General features: G+C 43.2%; 1 protein-coding gene across 2 annotated transcripts in view; it reads right to left on the reverse strand.

Annotated features, from left to right (window-relative positions):
- Positions 7,361 to 13,980, reverse strand: part of HKDC1 (hexokinase domain containing 1) — a 41,997-nt gene continuing 35,377 nt past the window's right edge. The window contains exons 16-18 of one of the 2 annotated variants that reach the window (XM_018042596.1): positions 13,730 to 13,885; positions 12,862 to 13,095; positions 7,361 to 9,260 (exon numbers count right to left, since the gene is read on the reverse strand). In XM_018042596.1, the coding sequence (XP_017898085.1) occupies positions 9,113 to 9,260; positions 12,862 to 13,095; positions 13,730 to 13,885 (538 nt within the window). In that variant the 3' untranslated portion in view covers positions 7,361 to 9,112. The remainder of the gene's footprint in view (positions 9,261 to 12,861; positions 13,096 to 13,729; positions 13,886 to 13,980) is intronic. The other variant, XM_018042597.1, reaches the window with a different exon arrangement.

Consider the following 13,980-nt stretch of genomic DNA (forward strand, 5'->3'; position numbering starts at 1 on the left):
TGTAGTCGCTTTGGGAAACAATTCGAAAGTTCCTCAAAAAGTTAAAGCACAGAATTATCATTTGGCCCAGCAGTTGAACCCTAGATATATGTCTGAGAGATTCAAAATCATATGTTCACACAAGAACTTATTTTAAAATGTTCATAGTAGTATTATTTCTAATAGTCAAAGGTAGGAACAAGCGTATGTCCATCAACTTATGAACCGATAAACAAAATTATTTGGCATTTAACAGGAATGGGTTCTGATACATGCTATAGTATGGATAAATACCTTGAAAACATTATGTTGAGAGAAGTTAGACCCATGAGGGCACATATTGTGTGATTCCATGATATGAAATTTTCAAAATAGGCAAATGCACAGAGAGTAGTTTTTAGGGTGATGGAAATGTTCTGGGATTAGATAGTGGTGATGGTCTCACAACTTGTTAATAGTCTAAAAACCACTGAATTTTACACTTTAAACTGGTGCATTTTATGTCATATGAATTACATAAATCAAAAAAATTATGCAAATATATTTGAAAAATAAGACAAAATAGATAAATTCTTGGAAAAATATAATCTACAAACTTGATTCAAGAAAAAATGGCAAGCCTAGATAGTCTGATTATTCAAAATAATTGAAGAAGTAGTTAATATGGCTTTATAGGTGGGTTTCACAAAACTTTCAATTAACTCTTCCAGAAAATAAAAACTCTTTCTATGAGACTAGTATAACCTTACAAAAACAAGACAATGACAATATGAAAAAGAAAGATTATAAGCTCATTCCACTTGGAAAGATGCATGATTTCTAAATAAAATGTTAGCAAATCAAATTCAATAGTTATAAAAAATGGTAATAAACCATACCTAAGATGAGTCTATGGCAGTGTTGCAGGGATGGTGTAATATTATTAAATTAATAGGTGATACTCATTATTGTAAGTAATTGAGAAAAAAATTAAGATACATCAATAGATGTGTAAAACTACATGAGGAGAAGGGGACAGTAAAGGACAAGATGGTTGGATGGTGTCACCAACTCAGTGGACACGTGTTTGAGCAAGCTCCAGGAGATGATGGACAGGGGAGTCTGGCTTGCTGCCTTCCATGTGGTCGCAGAGAGTCAGACATGACTGAGCAACTGAACAACAACAACAAATGCTTCCATTTATATAAAATTCTAGCAAATGCAGAAGAAATTATTTAAACACAAAGCAAATCAGTAGTTACCCAAATGTGGATGAGGAAGAGAGGGATAGGAAAGAGAGATTACAAAAGGTCACAAGGAAAGTTTTGTTGGTAATGGATAATGTTGTCTAAATTTTAGTAATGGGTCATCAGAGTATATCAAATTATACATTTTAAATAGATGCAGTTTACTTATGTCAAGAAAAAGCACTTATAACTTGACTCTAGGAGAGCAGAATGATTTCATTTTAGGGAGAAAAGTCCTTTTTATTCAAACACCTCAATGGGTCTTTTTGGTTGGGAAAGGTGAGGTTCCTTGGGCTGTCCTAGAAGTGGGTGGAGACCACAGGAGAAATCACTTACTCTGTTTGAAAAAAAAATTATAGAAAGTTTTCACTTTATGGAGGAGTCCAGGATTAAGAAAAGGGGAGAAAGAAGTCTCCAGAGAAAGTGGGAAGAATCCATGAAACATGTAGCCAGCAGAGCCTATGAAGAAAGATGGCTGGTGAGAAATTCTCTAGGGCAGAGATGGTGATAGAACTTTGATATTCATATTTAATTTTTCCTGGGATTTCCCTGGTGGTCCTGTGGTTAGGACTCAGTGCTCTTGCTGCCAGGGTCAGGGTTCAGCCCCTAGTCAGGGAACTAAGATCCTGCAAGCTGTGTGTTATAGCCAAATAATTAATTAATTAGTTCAGTTCAGCTTAGTTGCTCAGTCGTGTCCAACTCTTTGCGACCCCGTGGATTGCAGCCAGTCCTCCCTGTCCATCACCAACTTCCAGACTTTACGGGCATGTCCATCGAGTCAGTTAGGCCATCCAGCCATCTCATCCTCTGTTGTCCCCTTCTCCTGCCTTCAATCTTTCCCAGCATCAAGGTCTTTTCCAATGAGCCAGTTCTTTGCATCAGGTGGCTAAAGTATTGGAGTTTCAGCTTTAACATCAGTCCTTCCAATGAATATTCAGGACTGATTTCCTTTAGGATTGACTAGTTGGATCTCCTTGCAGTCCAAGACACTCTGAAGAGTCTTCTCCAACACCACAGTTCAAAAGCATCAATTCTTCGGTGCTCAGTTTTCTTTATAGTCTGACTCTCACATCCATACATGACAACTGGAAAAACCATAGCTTTGACTAGGCAGACCTTTGTTGGGAAACTAATATCTCTGCTTTTTAATATGCTGTCTAGGTTGGTCATAACTTTCCTTCCAAAGAACAAGTGTCTTTTAATTCTATGGCTGCAGTCACCATCTACAGTGATTTTGGAGCCCCCCCAAATAAAGTCAGCCACTGTTTCCACTGTCTCCCCATCTATTTGCCATGAAGTGATGGGACCGGATGTCATGATCTTAATGATCATCTGAGTTAAATTCATCTATTCCAGTCCATTTTAGTTCACTGATTCCTAGAATGTCAATGTTCACTCTTGCCATCTCCTGTTTGACCACTTCCAATTTGCCTTGATTCTTGGACTTAACATTCCAGGTTCCTATGCAATATTGTTTTTTATAGCATCAGACTTTACTTCCATCACCAGTCACATCCACAGCTGGGTGTTGTTTTTACTTTGGGTCTCTCTCTTCGTTCTTTCTGGAGTTATTTCTCCACTGATCTCCAGTAGCATATTTGGGAACTAACGACCTGGGGAGTTCCTCTTTCAGTGTCCTATCTTTTTTGCCTTTTCATGCTGTTCACAGGGTTCTCAAGGCAAGAATACTGAAGTGGTTTGCCATTCCCTTCTCCAGTGGAGCATGTTTTGTCAGAACTCTCCACCATGACCCATCCATCGTGGGTGGCCCTACATGGCATGGCTCATAGTTTCATTGAGTTAGACAAGGCTATGGTCCATGTGATCAGTTTGGTTAGTTTTCTGTGATTATGGTTTTCATCCTGTCTTCCCTCTGATGGAGAAGGATAAGAGGCTCATGGAAGCTTCCTGATGGGAGAGACTCACTGAGGGGGAAACTGGGTCTTGTTCTGATGGGCAGGGCCATGCTCAGTAAATCTTTAATACAATTTTCTTTTGACAGGTGAGGCTGTGTTCCCTCCCTGTTGTTTGATCTAAGGCCAAACTGTGACGGAGGTGATGAAGATGATGGCAACTTCTTTCAAAAGGCCCCATGCACGCATTGCTGCACTCAGTGCCCCTGGCCCTGCAGCAGGCCATCGTTGACCCATGCCTCTGCCGGAGACTCCTGGACATTCACGGGCAAGTCTGGGTCAGTCTCTTGTGGGGTCACTGCTCCTTTCTCCTGGGCCCTAGTGTGCACAAGGTTCTGGTTTGTGCCCTCCAAGAGTCTGTTTATCCAGTCCTGTGTAAGTTCTGGCAGCTCCATGGTGGGGTTAATGGTGACCTCCTCCAAGGGGGCTTATGCCATGCCCAGGTCTGCTGCACCCAGAGTCTCTGCCCTGGAGGTAGGCCACTACTGCCCTGTACCTTTGCAGAAGACACTCAAACACAGTCCTGGCTCAGTCTCTGAAGGGTTTCTGGGTCCTGGTGGGCACAAGGTTTGTTTGAGCCCTCCTAGTGTCTCTGGTGGGTAAGGGGTTTGATTCTAAATGGGATTTCACCCCTCCTGTCTTGCTGGGGCTTCTCCTTTGCCCTTGGACATGGGGTATCTTTTTTTGGTGGGACCCAACATTCTCCAGTAGATGGTTGTTCAGCAACAAGTTGTAGTTTTGGAGTTCTCGCAGGAGAAAATGAGCACATGTCCTTCTAGTCTGCCATCTTATGCCATCAATTAATTAATTGTTTCCTATTCTGTGATGGAGTCCCCCTCCACAGGCCCCAAATATTTAGCTAAGTGTGTTCCAGTCACTGGCCTTGAGTTAATGGTGTTTGGGGGAATCAAAAAGGCACAGTCCCACAGATTAGGCAAAACACAGAGAGAGACAGCCGCTGTAGGAATTGTGAGATCAGCTGAGATGAGTGGGGAGCAAACTGGAGGCAGGAATTAGAGAAGTAATGGGAAGATATAAGCATTCCCATTATGCTGAAATACTAGGGCTGGGGGACAGAGCTTTCTGCAGTATCTGGCAATAAGTATAGAGAAATAAGCCATTTCATTCAAGTATTAAAGGAAACAGTGACTGACTCCAGGGACTAGTGAACTTGGGGATATCCAGTTAAACTTAGAACATACCTTGTGAAAGGCCTCTTGAGACCATGTGAGCTACCACACAGATGACTCAATAGGAACTGGGTCACATTCAGATCATGACGTGAACTGCAGACCTTGCAGCTGTTAATCCATCCCTGCTCTCGAGGTCAATCCCTCAAGCCATTCTGATTCCCGAGGTTGTCAATAACCTACCTTTCATCCTATCTCTCTCTCTTTCTCATTAGAAAAACAAAAAATGAACGGAAAAAAAAAAACAAAACTGGAAGAGTTTCTGTATTTTCACTTTCTCCCAAGCTTCATTCCTTCCCTGACTGGAGCAGAAAATAACCCAACTCTTTTACTCTGCTGCTGCTGCTGCTGCTAAGTCGCTTCAGTCGTGTCCGACTCTGTGCGACCCCATAGATGGCAGCCCACCAGGCTCCCCCGTCCCTGGGATTCTCCAGGCAAGAACACTGGAGTGAGTTGCCATTTCCGGCTCCCATGCATGAAAATGAAAAGTGAAAGTGAAGTCGCTCAGTCGTGTCCGACTCTTACCTTGTCCTACTTTTACTCTAATCACCTCTTATTTCACCCTAAATATGAGGTGCCAGGTTCCTCTATTATTTATTTTCCAACTTCTCCCAAATCCCCTGCTTTCTATAATAAAATATGGTTCACTAGGAATTTCAACTGTGAAATGGCAAGAGAGGGAATAACAAGACAGTAGAGATGGAAGGAAGGGATTGTGAGAAATGCATTTGCTTCAACTGCCAGTCTTGGAGAAGGCAATGGCACCCCACTCCAGTACTCTTGCTTGGAAAATCCCATGGACGGAGGAGCCTGGTAGGCTGCAGTCCATGGTGTAGTTAAGAGTCGGACATGACTGAGCGACTTCACTTTCACTTTTCACTTTCCTGCATTGGAGAAGGCAATGGCAACCCACTCCAGTGTTCTTGCCTGGAGAATCCCAGGGGTTGGTGAGCCTGGTGGGCTGCCATTTATGGGGTTGCACAGAGTTGGACACAACTGAAGCGACTTAGCAGCAGCAGCCATTTATATGTCCAGACAATGGGCTTTGAAGGACCTTAGTGCTGACATTTGAGTTGATCACACTCCTGATAAGATGCCCGTAACAACCATAGCGACCATAACACAACCACCTCACACGTGTACAAATGGCTTATAGCTTATCCACAAGTCCACATGTTCAGCTGTGTTGCTCACACAACTGTGTTAGGCTGTTATATTATTCTCCTTTCTCACATGAGTAAGTTGAAGCTCGGGAATTTTAAATAGCATGCCTAGTTCTTTTGAATCCAAACCACACTGCCTCTTTGCCATCTAATATGCTATCCCTAAGTAAGCACCAATTCTATTTTGATCAGAGAGTATTAACCTGGACCCCATGGTGAGGGATGGGGGGTGGAGGGTGCAATGACTCTCAAAGCAAGGAGTTCATAAACTTCTTTGGGAAAGGGTTTCAACTTTATGTTAATCATTTGTAATTAAAAGTTAGCCTTTCCTTCCATTACGAATATGGGCAACAGCTGCACCTGTAACTTTCCAGTGAAAACCACGGACATTTTCATATACGAGCTATTGTTGCAAATGTCTCAAAATACTGTTTACACTCATCGGGAAGACTACGATTGTTATCAGGTTTGTCATAGAATGCATTAACAATAAGCATGTCCATTAATACACTGCCCCTGTAATATCCTAATAACTGTAATTCACTGCCACTGACTTCCTTTGTAATCCTAGGTATTTAATGCATTTAAAAACATTCTGAGAAAGGGTCCATAGATTTCTCATGATTGCCAAAGGGGTTTACGGTCACGTTCACACACATGCTTGCGCACACACAGGCTGAGTTCCTTAGTCCCTTGCCTAAAGGATACAGCGCATGGTCATGAACTGCGTGTTCACCTTATTCCTGTTTGCCATATTGTATCACCTACATTCATATACCTTCCCTTCCCTGGTAGCCTGTGAGTCCTCACGAAGCAGGAGTGGTACCTTCTATTCCGTTGGCTCCTCAGTGCCTAGAACAGGGCTCAGCACTTGTTGAGCTATCATTTACAGAGTATCTATTTTGTGTAAGGCTCAAGTCCCATTGGGTGGGGTAGAAGAATGGAGTGATTCAAAGGAGAGCAAAAATTCATTCACATGCTTGTTTGAGCATCCATTCATTTGTTCATTTAGAGAACTGTCCAGTGGTCCTCAATGCCAGCCACTGTGGCAGGCTCTGGGGACAACAGGAAAAATGAAACCCAACTCCTTATTCTCATGGAGCACCCATTCCATCTCATGGAAAGGAGAGAAAACAGGATTTCTGAAGAGAGAAAGTGGGAATGACCCCATTTGTTCTGGGGTCATAGTCATGGGGAATCTCTAGTTCTTACACCTATATTCATCAGTTGTTTCTGGACAAAAGGGTCCTAGGAAAGTCACCACGAGGTAGAAAGCGTAGACAACGATGTCTTTCCTAACAGGACAAGCCTTTGGGGTTGCGTGAGGACAGTTTACCTTGTTGTGTGGTTGCTGGTCCTGCCTAGTAAACTGTGAGAAGTTAGCCCTCCATTGCCCTGGGTGTTTCTGGGGCCGGCCTGTCTGAAGACAGCAAAAAGGCTATCTGCCCTCTCTGCAGTTCTGTTTTGGTTCAAGAATTCTATGATGCTATCAGTTAGTCAGAATGTTGCCTAGATACCTTGGGGCTTCTCTTCCTCGCAAGAAACCAACCCGAGAGACAAGTAGGCCAGGTGATTTCGAACCTGCCAAACGTGTGCTGAAAGACCAGGTGGTGGGAGAATGTGGTGGTACAAATCCCTGAATCTCTGGGCCAGGTCATCCACCCAGGCAGGATGGCAAAGGGAGAAACCCCAGCAGAATCAGGAGAGAAAGGGACTTGGAGCTGGGGGTATCTTAGGAATAGCAGAACTGGGGAAAGGATAATAAGGACAACAAGGTCTGGGGCTAACTAAGCAAAATCTGTTAAGGTGAAACATTTCCCCAAGGAGGTATAACCTCAAAATACAAAAATATAATTTTAACAAACCCACACAACATCCTTGAGGAGAGGTATAATGCCAATGCAAAAACAAAGTTTATTTTGGTAACTAGAACCTGTAAACCCACAACAGTATCTCCATACCTATTTCATAAACGTGTGAAAAAATATTTCCTAGGGAACTCGCTCATCTGTTCCCAGCCTCAACTAGACTCTCTCTTACCCTCCCTCCAGCCTCCTCCATTCTATCTGTTTGAATGTCTTGCTTTAGCAAATGGAGACAATTAGCACCATTAAGTACATGAAATAAATCAACCTGGATGATCTGGAATATCAAATATCATTCTATTCAGTTTGTTACCCATGATAATGGCCTACATTTTTTCTAAGAAAAATTTCTTGGAAGACTTTATTTCAATCATGCCTCTATCTAGGAAATATTTAATAGGAATGGCACAGTGCTGGGTTCCCTGGGCCAGAACAAAAATGTATCTAACAAAGCACTTAGAATCTACCAGGCTTGATAAGAGACGTGTACAGATAACTCTGTGACAAGGTAGAAGGTTACAGGTGGTTTAGAGAATGGGAGCAGGGAATTAAATGAATAGAAAGAGAAAGAGAGAGGACATCCAGGGAGGAAAAGGTCAAGGACAGGCCAGTTCCTCTTAGTTTGGGACGGTAGAATAGAGACAGATGGAGCATGTGGGAGGGGCCAAGTTCCAGAGAGGTAGGGGTCAGTTTGGAAGACAAAACTTCTTCTGGTCAACTCCTGCTGTTCAAAAGCAAGAGCTGTAGGGTCATAGGGTAAATGCCCTGGTCACAGGAAGTATTCATTCAAATCAAATTCAGATAATTTGTTAAAGATATTATAGACATTAGTCCATATATTTTCTCCTTGTTGGTAAGGAGTTTAAAGGAGAGAGTTTAAACCACAACTTCTGACTCTATGTGTCTCTTCTTCCACCAACAGAGCATGGAGTTCCCAAGTGATGAAATCATTTCATTCCCAGATGAACTATTAAAACTTCATTCAAAGATTCTTGGGAAATCAAATATTTTTTCTTTTACTGGATTTCATATACCTGATAGTCCTTTAAAAAGCTATCATCAGCAGTGGCACAAGCCACCTGTACAATGATTAACAGGTGCCCCGAACAGCACCCTCCCGGTCACTCACATGTATTGAGAAACAAATCCTACAGGGCGCTGATATAACTCACTTTAAGCATGAAGAGTTTCCTATGGAGATCCCTGACAATCATCCTGGGATGATGATTTCATCCTGGGGCTGAATACTCCAAAGTTTTGTTCTCACTTCATGCTTGAAGTCAACACGACAAGTTAGATTAGATCTCCAGGTAATTATGTGAGCCCCTATCCCTCTGAAATGTGCATTCCCAGTAGATGGCCCAATCTGCTACAAACCATGACTGAAGCATCCCCATAAGGAATTCAGCCAGCCAGGCCACCTGGGCTGAGTGTGTATTTCCTTCCAAGTCCAGCAGCCACAGGACACTAAGCCACAGAAAATTAACAGCTTAGGTCTCAAATGAGAAATTTGCTGAAATGGAATCTCTCGGGACCAATGCTTTGGTTTTACAAGTTGGCTCATCTTTGGTACAAAGATGGCAAATAGAGAGTCATTTCATGCTGCTGAAAGCCAGTAACGAAATTCTAAGAGTACGCAAGAACCTGGGGTTCTCGTTTGGCCATCCAGAAGGTGAAGCCAGCCAGAAGCTTGCGTGTTGGTCTCTGATTAACTCATCTGCCAGAGGAAAGGCTGGTCAGTAGCCAAAGAACACCAGGCCCAACCCCAGGGGGCTCCTAGTGCTCCCTTTGTGCCTGCTGTAACCTCTTGGCCACAGCAGTGATCAGAGCTGCTCCCTTTCCGCTCCCATCTTCTGACAGCATGAACATCACATCACACTGAGGAGCTAGTTCTTTCACAGTTTCCCGCAGAATCCGAGAAAAGCTATAGAAAAAGAGAAAGGGGAAACATCGTTGGCATTTAACTGTAGCATGTACCAGTAGTTCGTGCCTTTTTATGAGTAATGCTCCACTGTATAGATGCACCACGTTTTGTTTACCCATCCATCAGCTGATGGTGAGAATGTAAACTTGCATAGCCATTACAGAAAACCAGATGGAGGGTCTTCAAAAATTTAAAAGTAGAACCAGCACATGATCCACTAATTTCCACTTCTGGATATTCATCCAAAGAAAACAAAACGCTAAATAGAAAAGATACACGTATTCCTATGGTCATTGCAGCATTATTTACAATAGCCAAAATACGGGAGCAACCCAAGTGCCCATCAATAGATGAATGGATAAAGAAATATGATATGAGACATACACACACACATACACACACACCGGCACATTAGTCATAAAAAAGGATGAAATCTTGCTATTTTCAAAAAGATGCATGGATCTAAAGGGGATTATGCTAAGTGAAGTAAGGCAAAGAAAGAAAGACATACAGCACGATTTCACTTATATGTGAAACAAAAAAACAAAACGAAACAGAAACAGAGCTAGGGACACAGAGAGCAAGCAAACGACACAGGCGGTCAGAGGGAGGGGCCTAGAGGATCAGGCCGAACAGGTAAAGGGCGCTCAAAGGTACAAACCCTCAGTTATAAAGCAAGTAAGTTAGGGGGATGTAACGTACAGCATGGAAAATATAGTCAGTAAGATTGCAATAACTTTAAACAGTGACAGACGGTTACTAGACTTACGGTGGTGATCAATTTGCAACGTATATAAATACCAAATAACTATGTTATATACCTAAAACTAATAGAATATTGCATGTCAACTATACTTCAGTTAGAAAAAAAGATGGCAAGTTGTTCCCTTAACGACATTAAGGCTTTCAGTCCGCTAGCACAGGGTATCTTTCCATTTATTTAGGTCTTTCTTAATTTCAACAATGTTTTGTAGTTTTCAGTGTACAAGTCTTATACCTCTTTTGTTAATTTGTTAAGTATTTTATTCTTTTTGATGCTATTGAAATGGAATTGTTTTCTTAATTTCATTTTCAGATTACTCACTGTTAATGCATAGAGATGCAGTTGATTTTTATATACTGATCTTACATCCTGAAACTTGACTGAATTTGTTTCTTAGTTCCAATAGTTTTTTGTGGATTCCTTAGGATTTCTATATACAAAATCATATCATCTGCAAACAAAGATAGTTATAGTTTTGCTTGTCCAATATGGATGCCTTTTAGTTCTTTTTCTTGCCTAACTGCCTGTCTAGACTTACGCTTGATTCTCCCTTTGAGGTCACATAATTTTTTGACCTGGATCCTATAAGCCTCTCCCTTAAATAAAGACTTGACTGAGAGACAAAACCCACACAATCATCTGTAGGCAGTGTTAGAAGCAGTACAATGTTGAAGAACAGCAGCAAGAGTGGACATCCTTGTCTTGTTCCTAATTTTACGGTGAAATCATCCATCCAGTGCTTCCCCAGTAAGTATGGCATTAGCTGTGCGTTTTTCACAGATGCTTTTATCAGGTTGAAGGAGTTCCTTTATTCTTAGTTTGTTGAGTGCTCTTGTCATAAAAGGTGCTCAGTTCAGTTCAGTCGCTCAGTCGTGTCGACTCTTTGCGACCCCATGGACTGCAGCATGCCAGGCCTCTGGGTCCATCACTAACTCCTGGAGTTTACTCAAACATGTCCATTGAGTCAGTGATGCCATCCAACCATCTCATCCTCTGCTGTCCCCTTCTCTTTCTGCCTTCAATCTTTCCCAGCATCACAGTTTTTTCAAATGAGTAAGCTCTTCACATCAGGTGGCCAAAGTATTGGAGTTTCAACTTCAGTATCAGTCCTTCCAATGAATATTCAGGACTGATTTCATTTAGGATGGACTGGTTAGATCTCCTTGCAGTCCAAGGGACTCTCAAGAAGTCTTCTCCAATACCACAGTTCAAAAGCATCAATTCTTTGGTGCTCAGCTTTCTTTATAGTCCAACTCTCAGATCCATACATGACTACTGGAAAAAACACAGCTTTGACTAGACAGACCTTTGTTGGCAAAGTAATCTCTCTGCTTTTTAATATGCTGTCTAGGTTGGTCATAACTTTCCTTCCATGGAGTAAGTGTCTTTTAATTTCATGGCTGCAGTCACCATCTGCAGTGATTCTGGAGCCCCCCAAAATAAAAATCTGACATGGTTTCCACTGTTTCCCCATCTATTTGCCATGAAGTGATGGGACCAGATGCCATGATCTTCGTTTTCTGAATGTTGAGCTTTAAGCCAACTTTTTCACTCTCCTCTTTCACTTTCATCAAGAGGCTCTTTATTTCTTCTTCACTTTCTGCCATAAGTGTGGTGTCATCTGCATATCTGAGGTTATTGATATTTCTCCCAGCAATCTTGATTCCAACTGGTGCTTCATCCAGCCCAGCAATTCGCATGATGTACTCTGCATATAGGTTAAATAAGCAGGGTGACAATATACAGCCTTGATGTACTCCTTTTTTCTATTTGGAACCAGTCTGTTGTGCTAGATTTTATCAAAAGTTTTGTCTGCACCTATTGAAATGAACATATGGTTTTTGTCCTTTGGTCAGGTCTTGGTTCAAAGGAAGAGGCTTGGAGGAATCACAGCAAAAATATGTGACCTCAAGGGGAGAATCAAGAAAAGATATCAGTCAGTTATCCTGGATAATTAGTCAGCATCATAGGAGGGCTAAGCATCAAGGACTACAGTACTAATATGTTTATTTCAGCATGATTAGAATTTTTTACAAGCTGGCTAATACTTTTCTTCATCTACCAAGATAAAATGTAAAACATTAAATAAAAATAAAAGCTGTCATCATTGCCGTCTTTGTAATCTGTCACAGTCTACAGACACTGTTCAACTTAATTCTCCTGACAACCTATGAGGTAGGTACAATTTTTATCATCCTTTTACAGATAAAGAACTAGGGTCAAAGAGGGTAAGAAACTGGCCTTGGGCCTCCCAGCTTCTAAGCAGTGGAGCCAGGATTCAAATTCACTCTTCATCTTTCTGCCTGCTGATTCTGAGCTCATACTTGACACACTCTCTGTGATGTGCAAAATACTCAGTTCTCATTGCTCCCTTTGAGGTCAGGTTGGACTGTGTTCATGACAACCACTGGTATTTACTGCGAGTGTGCTAAGTTGCTTCAGTCATATCTGATTCTTTGTGACCCCATGGACTGTAGCCCGCCAGGCTCCTCTGTCCATGGGATTCTCCAGGCAAGGATACTGGAGTGGGCTGCCATGCCCTCCTCCAGGGATCTTTCTGACCCACAAATCGAACCCATGTCTCTTATGCCTCCTGCACTGGCAGGTGGGTTCCACTAGCGCCACCCGAGGACTGTGTAAAGCCCTTTACATGTACGAACTCACCCAATCCTCGAGATTATTCCTGCCTGCCTGATACAGATGAAGAGCCTGGGGTTTAGGGAGAGTGGTGAACACTCCCACATCACAGCACTAGGAAGCAGAGCCACTTTGTCCGTCAGCCCCAAACGGCTCCACATTCAGCCTCAGCCCCCAGCCCTGAGTCTCTGGAGCACTCACTGTGGGTGCAGCTTGTACAGGGTGCCATCCACACCCACGGTGATCCTCATGTGCTCAAGTCCCTGGTCTTCCCTCCTCTTCTCCACGATGGCAGCCAGGCCAGCACCATAAAGCTGGGCCGCCCGCCGGGACACAGCACCGCACACCTCCTTCACCACGATGCTATCCTCACATGTGCTGTCCAGGCCGAGCTGCTGCAGGATCCTCCTGACCTGGAGGAGGGCCAGCCGGTCGCTGCCAGCAAGCAGAGCAGGATGTCAAGAGCTATTGCTGGGGCCCTGGAACCTGCTCCCCAGGACTCACAGTCCCCCATCCCTAGGTGCCTGAGTAGAAGAAATGGTCCCAGAAAAGCCAAGGTTGGAGCAGGATGCCTTAGAAGCTGAGATTCGAGAAAGCCTGTCACCCCCAGGAAGTCCCACCATCTTTAAAGTATGAGCACATCATCTTTTCAGAATCAAAAGCAGATCTTCTTTTTATTATTTACTTGGCTGCACCGGGTTTTAGTTGCAGCATGTGGGATTTAGTTTCCTGACCAGGGATGGAACCCAGGCCCCTGGCACTGGGAGCATAGAGGCTTAGCCACCAGACCACCAGGGAAGTCCCAGAAGAGGATCATTTTTTAACCTAACCTAACTCTTCTGTAACCATTTAGGAATCTAGGGGCCCAGACAGGCTCCTGGTTCCTCAGCTGGGTGCTGTAGTACTGACGTAGCTGGAGAGAGGGAGTAGCCCCAGGAGGCAACCCTCTGCCCAGCCAGGCCCTTACTCTCTATTCTTAGATTTCAAATCTGCTGGAGCCTGGTGAGACAGCAGCATGTCCCAATATAGGGCCTTTTACATGGAGCAAGTGAAACTGATCATGAGTCACCTTTCAATCTGAGACAAGAACTTGGTTTCAAAGATGCCCCTGGTCCGGAGACGTTCTGAAATCTGGCCGCGGAAGAGGAGACCCTGCTTGGTCAAGTCGATCAGGATCTGCCGCACGATTTCCCCCAGGTACATCCCACTGGTCATTTTCTCGTATCTGTTGAGAGGAAGAGTGACAAGGTGCGTGAGAGCAGGGAAATCAGTGCTGGTGAGTGGTTCCCAAGAGGATCACATGTCAGAGTGCGGAAGGCG

Source organism: Capra hircus, chromosome 28 (genome assembly GCF_001704415.2).
Source record: "Capra hircus breed San Clemente chromosome 28, ASM170441v1, whole genome shotgun sequence".
Taxonomy (NCBI): Eukaryota; Metazoa; Chordata; class Mammalia; order Artiodactyla; family Bovidae; genus Capra; species Capra hircus.